The 15581-nt window shown below is 31.2% G+C and overlaps 1 protein-coding gene across 10 annotated transcripts in view; it reads right to left on the bottom strand.

Moving 5' to 3' along the window:
- Nucleotides 1-15581, bottom strand: part of LOC143048264 (protein still life, isoform SIF type 1-like) — a 96671-nt gene that overhangs the window by 63294 nt on the left and 17796 nt on the right. For 9 of the 10 annotated variants that reach the window (XR_012969773.1, XM_076221834.1, XM_076221833.1 and 6 more), the window contains 2 exons: nucleotides 14311-14414; nucleotides 980-1161 (listed from right to left, as the gene is read on the bottom strand). Coding sequence is in view for 9 of the 10 variants with exons in the window: in XM_076221834.1 (XP_076077949.1) it covers nucleotides 980-1161; nucleotides 14311-14402 (274 nt within the window). In the remaining variant the exon portion in view is untranslated. Of the gene's footprint in view, nucleotides 1-979; nucleotides 1162-12177; nucleotides 12267-14310; nucleotides 14415-15581 lie in introns of those variants that run through there. The other variant, XM_076221837.1, reaches the window with a different exon arrangement.

Raw genomic sequence — 15581 nt, 5'->3', positions numbered from 1 at the left:
TTCTAATTTTCAATCTCATCCAAGGTTTTAAGAGTAGAAATCTTCATTCAAAGAAAAGGATTCAACAAAAAAATGATAAAAAAAAAATAGATGTTTCCTGGTACAACAAAGTGATGACATATGAACAGACTGAGAAACAGAAAAAAAAATCTTTAAAAAACATAAATCTGATTTGGTATACTGAGTCTTGTCCTCTATGATTATGTTTAACTGATGTCTACAAAAGCAGTATAAAAGTATCTAAATGTTTAAAGAATTAGAAGAAAAAAATCCACAGATGTATTATTGTATGAATAACTGTACTTGATATCAAAGGCAATCCTTGCCACATCAAAGAAAGAAATAAACAAACAAATCAATTTCACTTTACTTTGACAAAAGTTTTTATTTGTATTCTAGTGCATATCTAACTGTACTTAATTTAACTGATTAATATCAATAGGCATTTCTTAAATTTTCTGCCCTTCAAGCAATCTTATTTACTTCCCATTCTGTTGTTGGTTGGCTGGAAGTCTGTATGTAGACACAATTAATCTTTTTTACAGCCTAAACATTTTTTTTCATTTTTAAAGGAAACAATTTTGTCACTTTAAAGGAAATACTAAGTAAAATCTACTTATATTACACAATTATTTGAGGGTATCCAGAAATTTCCAAGGAGGAAATACCATAAATAGGACTCCTTCCCTAACATTTGATATCTATCAGTAATTTAACTTATATGTACCAGATAGTAAGCAATAAGTAGTAATATGCATAAACAGGATATTTAGAAACTGTTCTCAAGGCATTGATACTATAGAGAATGTGGAATGTGTTATGCTAGAACAATAAATTAAAGTCACCTGCAATTTTCAATTTGTTTTTTTTTTAGCATGTTATACATCTGTAATACACTAAAACTGATGAAAGTAATCTAAGCTCTATCTGTATCACAACTTCAAGACATGCAAAACAATTGAGCCCTGTTTTTAACTACCTGGCTGTATTATCTTTACATCAAATATTTTCTCTACATGTCTGTTATAAGCTGTGATTTGAAAGACCGTGGTTGGTGTGTCCTCTATACACGAGATATTGATAGGAACTACATCTTCTGAGATCCTCTCCCAACTCATATACTCTCCGTCCCCATGTACTCGAAATATCTCGGCCCATAATCTGAAAAATCAAAAACAGGTTCCAATTATTTGCAATTGTTGTAATAGAATAAATAATATGTATGAAGATACCAAAAGGGAAAAAAAACAGCAAGTCGAAGAACAAGTAACAAGTATCTGCAACAAAAAAAAAACTACAAGCACTACGGCTATGCTTACTAAATGTTTAATCCTTTAGCTCCTTGGTGGAGCAAAGGTCACTGAAGACAAACACTTTACAGAAAGCTAAATATTGAGCAATATAAATCTAACCAAAAACTATAATCCATGTTACTAAATCTAAAACATGGAAACTGCAGTGAAGCAGTTACAATTGAAAGTTGTGTTTGTAGAGAACATATAAACTTACATCTCTACTTAAATACAACTTAATGTCAACAATTAAATTTGTAATGTTTATATCATTTAATATATCATTATAAGTCTTTTTGCATCTTATGTTTACAAACAACATAAGGCTTAAGGTTTATGTAAACTCATCATGAACCTATTAATGTGATGAAGAAATGATATGTTTTTCTGCTTGTAGCCATCTGCACTCAAGTCAACATCCTGGATATTAATAAGTCATATAAAGATACAAATCTCTTTATTGTTACATATTGTTTATATGCACCTTATGCCAAAGGTGCATTAGGATCTACTATTAAACTTCAGGCTATGAAAAAAATCATTCAACTTGAGTAAATCTATATTTTCAATATGTTTTTTTTCAATTATATAATAATAAATATTTATTTCTTAAACATCATAGAATGTAGATTCAAACTAAAGATGTCCGCTCAGCATTAAACTTATTGTCTTGTTAATACATTTTTAAAAAGTTGTTATATATATAATTGTATTGACCTGGAACAGGGTCTGAGTCTTAGGTTCTAAAATTGAAATTTAGAAATTAAAGGTCAAGGTGTCAAGGTCAGTATAATGCTTCTCCATACAAAATTAGATAAGCTTAACACATATTGGATAATTAATATAAGGTTTTACTATCAGAGGGGTCAAATGTCCAAGTTTAGCAACCACATAACATTTTAGCAGACTTTTGCAAACCACTTTATGTTTACAAAATGTAGTTTGTAGGATAGAACTATGAATTACAAAAACAAAATTTCTCCTCTATTATTAATGATGTACATTATATAATAAAGATTACCAGTGAAACCAAAGGAACATTAACCTGCTAACATGAAAAGCAAAACAGTTACGCTACCTACTCAAGTGGTTTATGTCTGTATATTTGATAAAGATTTTCATAAATTGAAATGATGGGGAAAAAAAGAAAAGAAATATAACAGTAACATAAATGTAACAACACTATCAAGACACAAACATTACATAAAATGTCTAAAGATTTCATTTTACGATCAATATTCCAGAGTGAAATGTAGTAAAAAACAAGAGAATATCTTGGAAGCATGCCTACAACCCTTCTGTGGAATTTTAATCATCAAAATCTGTAGGTGATGTCAAATGCTACACAAAATTAAATTGTTCTTCCAGATACAAATGTAAAAAAGGTTTTGTTTCTTTTTACTTAACATTTGTTTACCATGGATACCAGTAATAACAAAGACTACAAAAAAGATCAGCTGAAGATTATGTGCTACAAATTAAGACAAAAACAATATATATATGAACAAAGAAGAAATGGAGAAAACAAGAAAACAGGATGAGAACAAGTTCTTGTTATTTTGATACAAATCCTATGGCATTATTTGAAATGATAATAACATCACAATTAGCAATATGTCAATGAGACAGCAACCCAACCTTACAAATAAGCAAGAGACATAAAAATGTATTCTAGAATTCAGTCTATACATATATTTCTATAACTCAGACAGAATTGTTCCTGTCACTTATCATACCATTTAATTCTATGCACTTCTAAGTGCATTCAGACAGGATTGTTCTACCAATATGCACATTTCTGACCATACACTCAATCGAATCATTATCTTTCAAAAACCATAACAACATTTACTTGTCAAGAAAAAGGCATTCCTCATCAATTTCCATTAAAGCACTGAGATCAATCGGCAATGCACTAGATAAGTATCTTGTTGGTTATGGATTCAAGTGATCAATGTGGAAAATACATTTCAACCAATTACCATATAAGTTAACCTATTTTATTTCCCATAGATGTAAGTAGAGCTAAAATAGTTGTTTAAAACATTGGTGTAGGTCAAGGCAGGATAATTGCACTGAAGATCGCACAAAATAATTAATCTTTGAAAACAACAAGATCCACGTTCAGCAAGCTTATACACTTCTAAACTACACCACATCCATGTAAAATAAGACTTCCCCCTCTATTCCCATCACATCCATGTAAAATAAGACTTCCCCCTCTATTCCCATCACATCCATGTAAAATAAGACTTCCCCCTCTATTCCCATATTTATGCACATATACCTTGTAAGAAAAAATTCTTCACTAAATATGGTTCTGATAATTGAACACACCCTATTTCTGATTAGGGAAGAGTACAATAAAGTTGGTCAATTACAGGAAATAAAACAGCACTTTCCAATCAAAATGATTAATAATATGGTAATTGTACAAGACATCATTCAAACAAATGTTTCCTTAAGTTCCAATTTTTCTGACAACTAAAGTCCATAAAGATGATGTCATGATAAGAGTAAACCTTACAGTTTGTAGGCTGATCTTAAGAAAGATATAATTTGGATGAACCATGCTAAGTATTGGTTTTTTTCTCTATCGCAGTAGTTTCAGGGGTGAATATTTTTTATAAAAGCATCTTGTTTTGTAAAATAAACCTTATTGGTATCCATGAAAGTGACAATTTTTAACATTCTATGTATAGAGCAAATGTAGTATTAACAGCATTGTCAGTTTGATGGCAACAGTAATCTGATCAGATTTTGAAAGGACTACATCTCAACCATATATAATTGGTCCTCAAATATTGCATAACTACACAGAGAAATGCATGTTTGTTTTAAAACTTTCCTTTTGACTTTTTCATGAGATATGATCATGAAATTGAGCACTCTTATGATGGCTTGAACCTTCAGCAAAGTTTGGTTTCAATAAGCCTGGTGGTTTTAGAGAATTTGTCAACAAATCAACAGATAAACATTAGTAACAAAGTATTGGTCTATATCAGACAACATCTACCAGTGATTACTTCACTAAACTTCTTGTCCATATATGGTTGCACCTTATTTTCCAGAAGAACTGATAAGCAGTTTCTCAAAAACTGCAATGATTATTTTCATGGGACAGAATGACAGATGAACAAGAGCAAACCAGCAAAGCCCTCACCATTGAGCCAAAGTATAAAAACAAATCATTTCTTACATATTAATCAAGCTTCTGCCATATCATTTGACCTATCTAGCTTTAACCAGATTCTATATATAGATGCTATAAGAGATCAAGATACAAATTGATGTTTGAATATTCTGGGTCACTAACAGAGTGTAAAGACCTAAATGTCCGTGATACAATAGTACCATACATGTAACGTTTGTCTGTGATACAATTATCTTGGTCAACTAGCCATAATATTCCATGATCATCATATAATTTGTCCTTTTTGTTGGATAAGCACTATTTGGTCTCAATCAAAACCAATAAAATGTCAGTATAAATCATTAAGCAACATTCCCTGTCAAATGAGGTGACTTGTGATTTAAGATTGTAAAATTATACAGACATGGAAAAAACTTACATCCATTGTCTGAAGGGGAGGTAATCAATGTCAATGTAAATAAGCATCACTGTTCCATTCTCTCTCTTGGACTTGTATTTATCAAATTAATAAATCTACCTTTACCAGTTTCTTCCTTTTTCGAATTTTTGATTCCATAGGGAATATTAACACTTTTTGATATCTAAATCTCTTGTTGTCTTAGAGTAATATATTAAGTCTGTATAACTCAAAGTCTTCCTCTGGTATTTATTTCGGAGGCCTTTAATAGTACATCTTCAATGGTTTCAATGAAGAAAATTCAGACTATCCCTAGGTTAGGAAGACACTCTAGATAGAGCTAATATAATAACACTTGCTAGAAATTGAAAAATTAATGATTTTAGTTGGAACTTAATTTTTTTCATGAAGCTTTCAACATATATCCAACTATCCCTCACACTCATTTTTTTAAATAATGTCTATTTTCAAGTTTTTCAAAGAAAAAAATCCTGTCGAGTGTTATATTGGACCAAATCAGAAACCTGAATTCTCAATTTTGTAAATCAAAATGAAGTTTTGTATAAAGAACTTTCCATACATTACTCCTGTCAAGTTTGGATTTAGTTTGAGGAATGTTTTCCTCATGTATCAAAAATGTAATAAGAACTTTATGTAGAGAACATTGAGTGTTACAGTTGGCTTTATTTTGGCCCACAACATTCATACATGATAATGTAAATAAGAAAACTTAATGGACAGGAATGATTTGCACAGACACCAAGGAGTTTGAAACATTTACTCTGACACACTGTGTATCATTCATCACCACTGGATAAAGGTACATTTGGCCTGGTCTTAATCTCTGTTCATTATCTAAGAAAAAACAACATTACTGTACATATACCAATATATATGTAGGACTTTAAAGTGCGATGGGGACGCTAAAGTGTGATGGACTACGCTAAAGTGCGATGCTTCCCTACGCTAAAGTCTGATGGACCGCAAAAATATAGACGTTAGAAACATAGTATGATTATGACGTTTAACAGTTGTTTATACAAACCAAAAATGAAAGTCAGAAAATAGATTAGGAATATTTGATTAACAATTCTTACATCAAATGTCCATGACTTACTAGTAATTGATTTAAACTTAACCGTTTTTTGTCGGCTGAAGCACACTATTTATTTTTTTCGAGTGCTGGAAGAAGGACTTTTATCTTACAGTTGACCATTTTACTATATGAATACAAGATAGTATATGCATACTTATCCTGCTTCTATTTGATGGAAGGGATACATTTGAATCATTGTTTATGTGGCAGTTTACTTTGCGATCCCTGTTAAATTGCTGTCGATTTTAATGAAAAGTAACGTCTGTAGATTAGAGATACATGTTTTCATGCGTGAATTACAAATTGTCTGCTAAAACATTGGTTGTACTGTACTGTATGAAAATAAAACATGTATTTGTACTCGCTACGAAGAAAGGAGAAGATCTGCGAACATTGTCTTTCAGTCACATTTAAATAAAAGCTTGTACAAATAAATGTTGCATATTCTGACAATGAACGCATTTGGATTTGTTATTTACATATAATATGTACATTGTAGGAAAATAAAACATGGATTTGTTTAGCTACGAGAAAGCTTGGCGAACATTGCCTTTCTCTGGCATTTGAATTAAAGCTTAAACTAAATAATCCGACAATGAACAAATTTTTTATTTTAATTTGGCAATGAAAGGAGTATGACTTTGGGCCGATAATCGGCCCTGTGGCACAGAACTCGTTAAAGGGAGGTTGTAACATAAGTGTGAACGGCAATATACACCAATTATCCAAACATTAAATGCGCTCTGAATTGTTAAAAATTCATTTTACATGAAATATAATATTTGAAAAACATAAATTACCTTTATAGCAATTATTACTTGGTCGGACTTTTTAATTCAGAAACAATCACTTCAGCCGACCAGTAAATTATAAAGTCTATCACATATGTTATACATTAGTATACTTTCTTTTGCAAAAAAAATATTTTGAAACCTCAATGTTTTAATCCCTCGAATCTTACCCTTTGGACCATCGCATTTTAGCGTGATTTTAATTGTACTTTAGCATACAAACAACCATTGCACTTTAGCGTGTGACACCAATGTACTTTGGCGTAGACCATCGCACTTTAGCGTGGCCATCGCACTTAAGGAGTACCATCACACTTTAGAGTTCTACAAATATGTACCTAGGACCACTGATATTTGTACAGTAATGTTGTTTTTCATAGACAATGAACAGAGAACCAGGCCAATTTATCAAGCAGTGCATGATGAAACACAGGGATATAGAAAGAGGGTAAAATAAATCCTTTATTTCTCAAACAAATAACCAACCCTGTTATAATGAGGCTTACAATTTAGGTTTTCTCAATACTTCTGGTTGCTCGTGAGTAATACTTTTGATTTCAGAAAATTCTTTCTGTTAAATTCCTATTTAATTAGTTTTATCCTTAGTTTTTGTTATGTAATATTCTAAAAATTCTAACAAAGTTAACGGTTTTTGCAGTTTGAAAACAAATTAACCACAAACAAACATGTTAAAACCACAAAAGAATTGTTCAAATTGGTGAAATTAAAGTAGCTAAAGGGTGTTTAAAGCTTCAACTTGTGCAAATTAACAACAATGTCACAATTAAATCTATCAAAATGTTACTTTTTGCATCACTGAAATCACTGAAATATCAACATCAGCGTAGGCGTTAAAATGTAATTGGCAGATTTCTATACTTAGCAAAACACAAATTGGTTTTCTTAACAATTGAACATTAATCTAATCATATAATGGCTTTAATTTTGAAAGACGGGAATATGTTCGTATGGTAGTAGTTGCCACTCTGTTAAACTCAACTTTCAATCATAAGATTTGTAAATAGCTATGTTAGCTCCACAGCTAATGTCAGGAAAAGTAAGCATATTTCTTGAATATCTTCACTCAGGACACAATTATTACTGGTAGTATCATTCATTTATTGCTATAAAGTGAAAACTATCTAAAATGCTAAATTCTTCAGTATGTTTAGAGTAAAAGATATGTCTCTCAAAAGAGAAGACTGTAGAAGTCTGTTCAAGTGAAGAGGGCTAAATGGTTTTTTCATGTTATTGAATTGCTGCCTTATTAACCTCCCCTACCATTAGATCAATGGTACATACCAAAAAGTGAAAGGTTTGAAAAGTCAAGTCATTCAAATAAAAAAAAAATCGATTACAATGTATCATAATTGATGTTTTGGGAGGTGGCTTTCCTGGTATGGAACTTGCGCCCTTACTATTTTCAAAGCTTTGTTCTTTTGTACCCCTGCATGCAACAAGGAGGTGGAATAGAAGTTTACTATTGTGCATCAGTCTTTCTTTCACTGTCAGTCTGGCAATTCATTCTAATATTGGCTTATATAAAACAAAGACAAACTTGTAGAACGCACATCTTTGGCATTAAAATTAGAAAGATAATATCAAAGGGAACATGTGTACTAAGTTTCAAGTTGACTGGACTTCTACTTCATCAAAAACTTTAACCTGAAGCGGGACAGACAAACCAATGGACGAAGGAATGGACAGAAAAACAAACGTAAACAGACTGAAATCCTAGATGGGGCACCAAAAAAAACACAAATAGTAGTCCTTAAAAGAGTACCAAAGATATTATCATCAGCATAAGATTTTACTCTTTCTTTAATGACTCTTAACTTCTCTTCCATCTTGCTCCTAGAATCTGACAGCTTTTTGTGGGTGTTTCCAATGTTTGAAGATAATGAGTAAACAGCTCATTACATCTAACATGTGTAAGTGAAAGAAGATTTATATCTTCATTATAACTTTTTTATCTTTACTGTCCAGAGTTCTCGGATAAACTTTCAAAACAAATTATCATCATTGAAAAATCTAATAATTTATTCACTGCTGCAATAAAAAGTCAGCTTTGCAACTTAACAATGTATTCATCACTGTTTGACAACTGCCAGACTAATTATGTTCATTATTTACGAATTCTTCACGCTTTTTTCAATTTTTATCAGGGGAAATTACTCAAAGAGCTAGATTTCCATCAAATCCAAAGACTTTACACCCTATAACAGTCATATATTAACAATGTGAGAAGTTTGAAGGACTTCATGAATATTATTGGTTAAACAACAATAAAATATGTTCAATTACATATGTACTTTGTCAATCAAACATACATCTGTATACTGTACTGGGCTACATTCTTAGGAATATTTTAGGAGGTATTTTTATCAATGAAAACTTACTTTATCGTAATGCCCTTATGGATGGCAAGAGTGTTTTTTGTTTGCCTAATGTCCAGTGGCAAATAGTTCAGACATACCTGTATATATAATTTATAATATTTGGATATGAAAATGTCATTCTAAGTTGGATTTAAAAGGGACAAAGCAAATTACATTTGAGAAATTTCCTCCAATTTAATACATTGTATACTAAATTTGTCTTCAACCATTCAATTTGCTAGAAAATTTCAAACATCAAAGACCTACCTAAGATGCTAATCTGGACAATTAAATAATGAAGAATTGCAGTGGCAGTTCAAAGGAGGTTCTGCGGATCCCACTCATCCTTTTTTTTTTGACGATTATTGCTTTTGAATGAGGAAATACAGTTTGACCCCCATTCCCCCTCCCCCACTTTTTATCCTGGGTTAGAACTCCTGTTTTAATAATAACTGGATCCACCCCTGTAACAGATGGAATAAATATGTTCACCCTACTTATAACTTTAAATAATACCTTGTCAACAGTATGTGTATTTACTGAATGTGTTTAATACCATCAATTTATTACTTTCTTGTCTAACTTACTGTAACCCCTCATAATTTGATTTATAAAAATCATTATGAATGAATTATGGAGAGTTTAAAAGCAGTCTATTTTGAAATACTTGTAACATTGTTTTCCTGTATAATAACATTAGTCTGTAGACTGTCACTTAGTATGGTTGTCATTTCAGGACAGAGATACAATTGAAGATCTTATATGAGCCCATTTAAAACCAAACAGATATCAATTTTATTATATTTTTCAACCATATTTTATTCCCCTAAGAGAATATTTCCACATGTGGCTAATATCATGCTTCATATATCCATATTCAAAATACACTTGTTTAATTAGCTGAATAACTGCAGGGCTTTGGAGAAGACAAATTTCATTTGAACAAATTACTGTATAATAATAAATATTATATCTTGTATATACTTGTAAGAAAAGTACATTGTTAAGTTTTTTGGAAGAAATTACTGTATAATAATAAATATTATATCTTGTAAATGTTTGTGAGCAAAATAAAATTGAGAATGGAAATGGGGAATATGTCAAAGAGTCAGCAACCTGACCAAAGAGTAGATAATAGCTGTAGGACACCCAATGGGTCTTCAACACAGAGAGAAAATCACGCACTCTGAAGGTGGTCCTCAGCCGGCCCCTAAATAAATGTGCACTTTAAGTTCAGTGAAAATGGACATCATACTAAACTCCAAAAGTATACTTTTTTTGTTTTTTTCCACCATATCAATGAGGACTACTTGTCACTTGAACTATTCTAGTGATCAAGATTTTGTCTATATATAACAGCTTGATATTGTATTAAACAATATCAGTATAAAGCTGCATTTTATTATATGCTATGAAACATTACATTGACATTTCTTAAACAATGATCATCTTGGGATCACAGGAGAGAATTTCTCAGATATATGAACGTTGCATCAAGAAAAAATTATCTATAATGTATATGTATCTCCACTTACTACAGACATTTCTCAAAACCATATCATAATAATATTTAATCATATTTAAAGAGTAAAAAGTCTTTTTATATGGTAAGGTCTGAATGAAATCTATTTTATAAAGCATAGTCCAGGATTGTCTTATCTGTCTACTGATGTATACAAACACTTTCGTTTGCATGTTTCATGGACTCTGCTCTTGCTTATTTAGTCTGAGTATATATGCAAGACCATTTTTGCCATTTGACAGGCTTTGTATATCAGAAGAACTACCTGTATAAATAAGTGGGTTTGCAAAATTCATTCATTCATAATATCTTTTTCTTTCTGATTAATTTTCCTTTATATGCTATGAAATTTATTATCATTACTCTGTTTTGTGGGTCTATAAGCATGGACAGCTTTCTTCAAAAAGATGGAGTTTTTACTGAAGCTATTTTTGTGTGGATACTTACAATCTATTATCTTTTTTCTGTGCATCCTTTCTCATTTTTCAAGAAAACACTCAATACTAAGTCCACATCCTTCCAATTTGAAGAGAATATTTTCTTGTCAAACTATTAAAGTCACAGACAAAATTCCATAGTCCCTTTCTAAATCTCAAACTTCTAAAGTTGAAGAATAAAATTCATAGTTCCCTTTTTCAAATCACATTATTTTAAATCCAATCTAAAACATTCAGTTGACATAAACACATGTATGTTTATTTCAAACAAAAAATACCATGCTTCAAAACAGATAACACATGTTTAATTAATGTCCACATTTGACTAATATGACAAGGTATTACAATAACGATCAGGACTTCTTCAATGTATCCTAATCTTACACCACATACCACCATCCAACCAAGGAAAGTAAAAAACAAAGAGCCTCTGGCCATAACATGACAAGTCAACTATCACAGGATCGAAAAGGTGTTCACAAATGACCACAATAAAATAAAACACATCGTTACTTTTTAATTAGTGATGAGGTACAGATCAAAGATGTCAAATAAAATATGTATGTATGTACCAGTCTTAGTTATACACTGTCACAATGCCCTCTCAGTTTTATACATACAGGTAATAAGATGTTAGACCAGATCTAGAAGTTCGTCCAGTCATAAAAACGTTAAAAGTCAAATCATATGTATAAGCTGTCAATATAACCTGTATACTGATTTTAAACTGTTCACATAAATAGTTTGAGTGTTGTATTTAAAACAACATTTTTACAAAAAGGATGAAAAACTTTATTTGCTTATTCTAGCATTTACAATTTTAAACTCCTATTGTTGAAAAAAGACTATATAAATATCTCTACCATTTAAAACTTTAGTCAAAATATTTCCTTTTAAATGTTTAAATGTTATCTGTAAAATTATGGTAATCTTTAAAAGTTACCAAAACATCGTCAAGAAGTTAGTTTCCTTCAATTGTTATAGTTGAAATCACTTGTTAAAATAAATATATATTTCTTCTGAAGCTGTTGAAATATTTACATTACATGGCTATATAAAAGATATGTTTTCTGATTATGTAATCTACAAGGTGTGAATACCATTTTTTACCTTACAATTACGGGCTTCCGATATATTTTGTCCGAATTAAGAACCTTTTCCTTTAAGACCAATATTTTGTTCATTCTAACAGCATATTTGATAATATCCACATTTTTACAAAAATTCTGTAAGAATATTTCACTTGAAGTCTCCTACAATTATTAATCATAAAATTGATAAAAGAAGAAATGTATAACATAAGAGTGATTCAGTGGCTGACAGCTGTTGACATTACCGTACATACTTGTTCAGTGTAACATGTTTACAGAATTAAAAATGAATCTAAAGGAAATATCATGGTCATTTTCTATATTTATATTGTATCATTGAAAATAAATTAGCCTTAAACAATAGTCATCACAACCCTCCCCCTCAAAACTGTAAAGCAGCTTGTAGTGTACATACAAGTTACCTCCCCGTGTTATTATTTATGTTTTTTATTTATTTTCATTTTTGGGTTATGGAGATATGGTTACCTGGGCTCTTGATCAAAAAACTTTCCTTTAGTACAAGTAATACATATTGTATGCTTGGAACACAAAATCCAGTACTTTGATCTTTGATTTCTAAGGGGATCTTATTTGGGGGTATGATCCCTTATCCTGCTTATTGTTTTGTCAGAATCCTGTATTCCTAATAGAGCATTGTAATTTCCAGTGTCCCCTCCCCGCTTTTTTTTCCATTTTTACACAAATAATTTGACTATCACATGTCACCATTAAAAGAAATTGGCCAATCTTGTGTCAATTTAGACCCAAACAAGACCAAATTGTGATGCTTCTGAATGCCTGGACTTCATTCGTCTGATAGTAAACCGTTTACCTGAGGTTTCCATTGAACTATGAGGAGTGTAAAGGCAATGATGATCAGCAATGAATGGTTTAAATTGGAACTGTAAATTCAGAAATTATTGAAATGTTTTAATTCATGTAGAAAATTGGACAGTAAAAATATTTATAAGATGACCCCTGTGACAAAATAATTGATTGCTTGACTGACTTTTGGTGTTTTAATGCCACTTTTAGGCTGTTTCGTGGTGGAAGACAGAGTGCTATCGACCTTCAATTGGAAACTGACAATTCTAGTCAATTAAGATTGGACTCTGATGCACCTGCACAGGCGGGATTTAAAACTCACAATCTCAGTGTTGAATGGCTAGTGATTACAGTAGTAGAACTACTTATACAACTGGCACCTGTGACAAAATGAACCCTTACAACAACTCTTTGATGAGTCTATATGTAAAGTAAATTTTCTGCCCCTAATGGAAAGTCCTTTTCTAAAGTCGCAGAATATACTGAATATGCAGTGTATATGAAATATTGACTACTGGACAGGAAGCCAACATAAGTTAACTTGATAAATCCATTTTATATCTGATAATTTTGTTGTCAAGTATTTTGTTCTTTCTTGTAGTATCAAGTATAAAGTATAAACAAACCTAGATATCCATAAAACCCAGCTGTTCCCACTAATTGGTCATAATATAATAAATTACTTAATTTGAATATTTTCTAGATAACCAAAGAACTTAGAACTAAAATATATCAATATCTTACTTAGTCTGATATGTTAATAGATCAATTATAACATCTAAAAGTCAGAATATAAATTTATCAGATCAAAGTCAACGTACAGTATGCTTATTTCACGTCAGTTTTATTTTTTAATCATAGGATTTGATTGAAGTTGGATATGGACTGACCAGGCAAAGCAGTTTTTAACTGTTTCTGGATATTGCTCAAATAAGAATAAGCTGTCAATGATTCTTCAATGAAATAAACTCAATAGTTGCATGTGTAAAGGACCACACAAGTCTATACCTTCTATCTTAGAAATGAACCAAAAGTTGATATAGTGCAGTTTTGAGTTATTGTCCGACATGTTGACTACGGACAGTTGGACTGACAATGGTATTCTATAATACTTCCCCTTAAATGGTCGTATAAAAACAGTCAAGATTAATTTAGGAGCTGTGAATCAATCAGTCTGTAAAAAAAGTCAAAATTACCTGAGGAAGTTTATGTCTTTTAATCTGTTAAAAAAAACAGTAAGAAATACAGGCACAAAGTTTCGAGTGTTTTTACCTGAGGTGTGAATCTTACCTAAGGCTGAGGAGTCACAAGGTTTTGAGTGTTTTACCTGAGGAGGTGTGAATCTTTCCTGATGTGCCATGGATACTCTTCATTTCTGTATGTCTTCTTTAGTAATGGAGCACAAAGCTTGTTTCCCATCACTCATGTTTTCTGAAAATATAAATCATAAGCTTAGTTAAAGAAATAAATATTTGAGCTTGGATGTGGAGAACAGCCCTCATTCTATGTTTTTTCTTTATACCCCACTTAAAAGATTGTTTGTATGTCTGCTTGTCTTTTCCCTTTTTTAGCCATCATGATGGTTCATCAGTTCATGAATTTCATCTAGCAGGGGTGGCGTTGTCAGTTTATTATTTGACTTCTGAGTTCGACTGTTCCTCTAGTATCTTTTGCCCCTGTTTTAAATGAGTAATGGCCATAGTGGAATCACCTTGTCTGTCTGTTCATCTATTTGCAAAAGAAATATTTTAATCCTTTTCTCAGAATTACTGTCAAAGGATAAATACATTCATCAGAAGCTTCAAGTTGATGAATCGTAACCTGTGAACACTTTCAAATTTGTCAGACACTTACTTCCTGGTTGTCAATTGAATTTTTCAATATGTTGAATGAAAGTAAGTATTTTTGTCACACTTTTCTCTACACAACAGACTGTTTTCATAATTGTTCAGCAGGTAGCTTGACAGTGATGAGATGTAACATGTATACCCTTTACAGATCTATTTCATTTGCCAATATATGTGTACTTTGAATTTTTCAAGGTCTTGAATAAAAAAAATCTTCACACTTTTCTCAAAAACTAGTTTAAACTCCTTGACAGAATTCCTTTTATATTTTTATATTAAGCTTGACAATATTAGTGGGTTTTTTTAAAACATATATATGCAAGCTTTCCATAGTTGTCAGACACCAATTTTTTGTTCCAGATGCTTAAAAACATGCTTGAGAATGTTGGGTGTATACTAAGCACAACAACACATGCAATTCCGTGTTGCTTTCTTAAAAACTGTAAATTCTAAAGTAACACTTTCCTGTAATCTATATTTGTTTTCTTCAAACTAATTTTAGTTGTTATACTGAAAAGTTATAAAGTTCTCCAAAGTAATCAAAAAACCCATTCATTTTGATCAAATTACAAAAATCAAGTGCCATGACTTGGGACTGGTAATTGCAGCAAATTTTCAAAATGAATAACTGACTTGCCGTTGCAAGTCCTTAAATGTTGCAAATCTAAGGTTCTTTTCCAAAGTCAGCTTATTTTATAATAAAAACCATTTGTTTTGGGTGAACCAGGAACTATTTGATACACAGAGCAAT

This window comes from Mytilus galloprovincialis, chromosome 10 (genome assembly GCF_965363235.1).
Source record: "Mytilus galloprovincialis chromosome 10, xbMytGall1.hap1.1, whole genome shotgun sequence".
Lineage (NCBI taxonomy): Eukaryota > Metazoa > Mollusca > Bivalvia > Mytilida > Mytilidae > Mytilus > Mytilus galloprovincialis.
The sequence above is the reverse complement of the archived record's forward strand: the minus strand, read 5'-3'. Positions and strand labels throughout refer to the sequence as shown.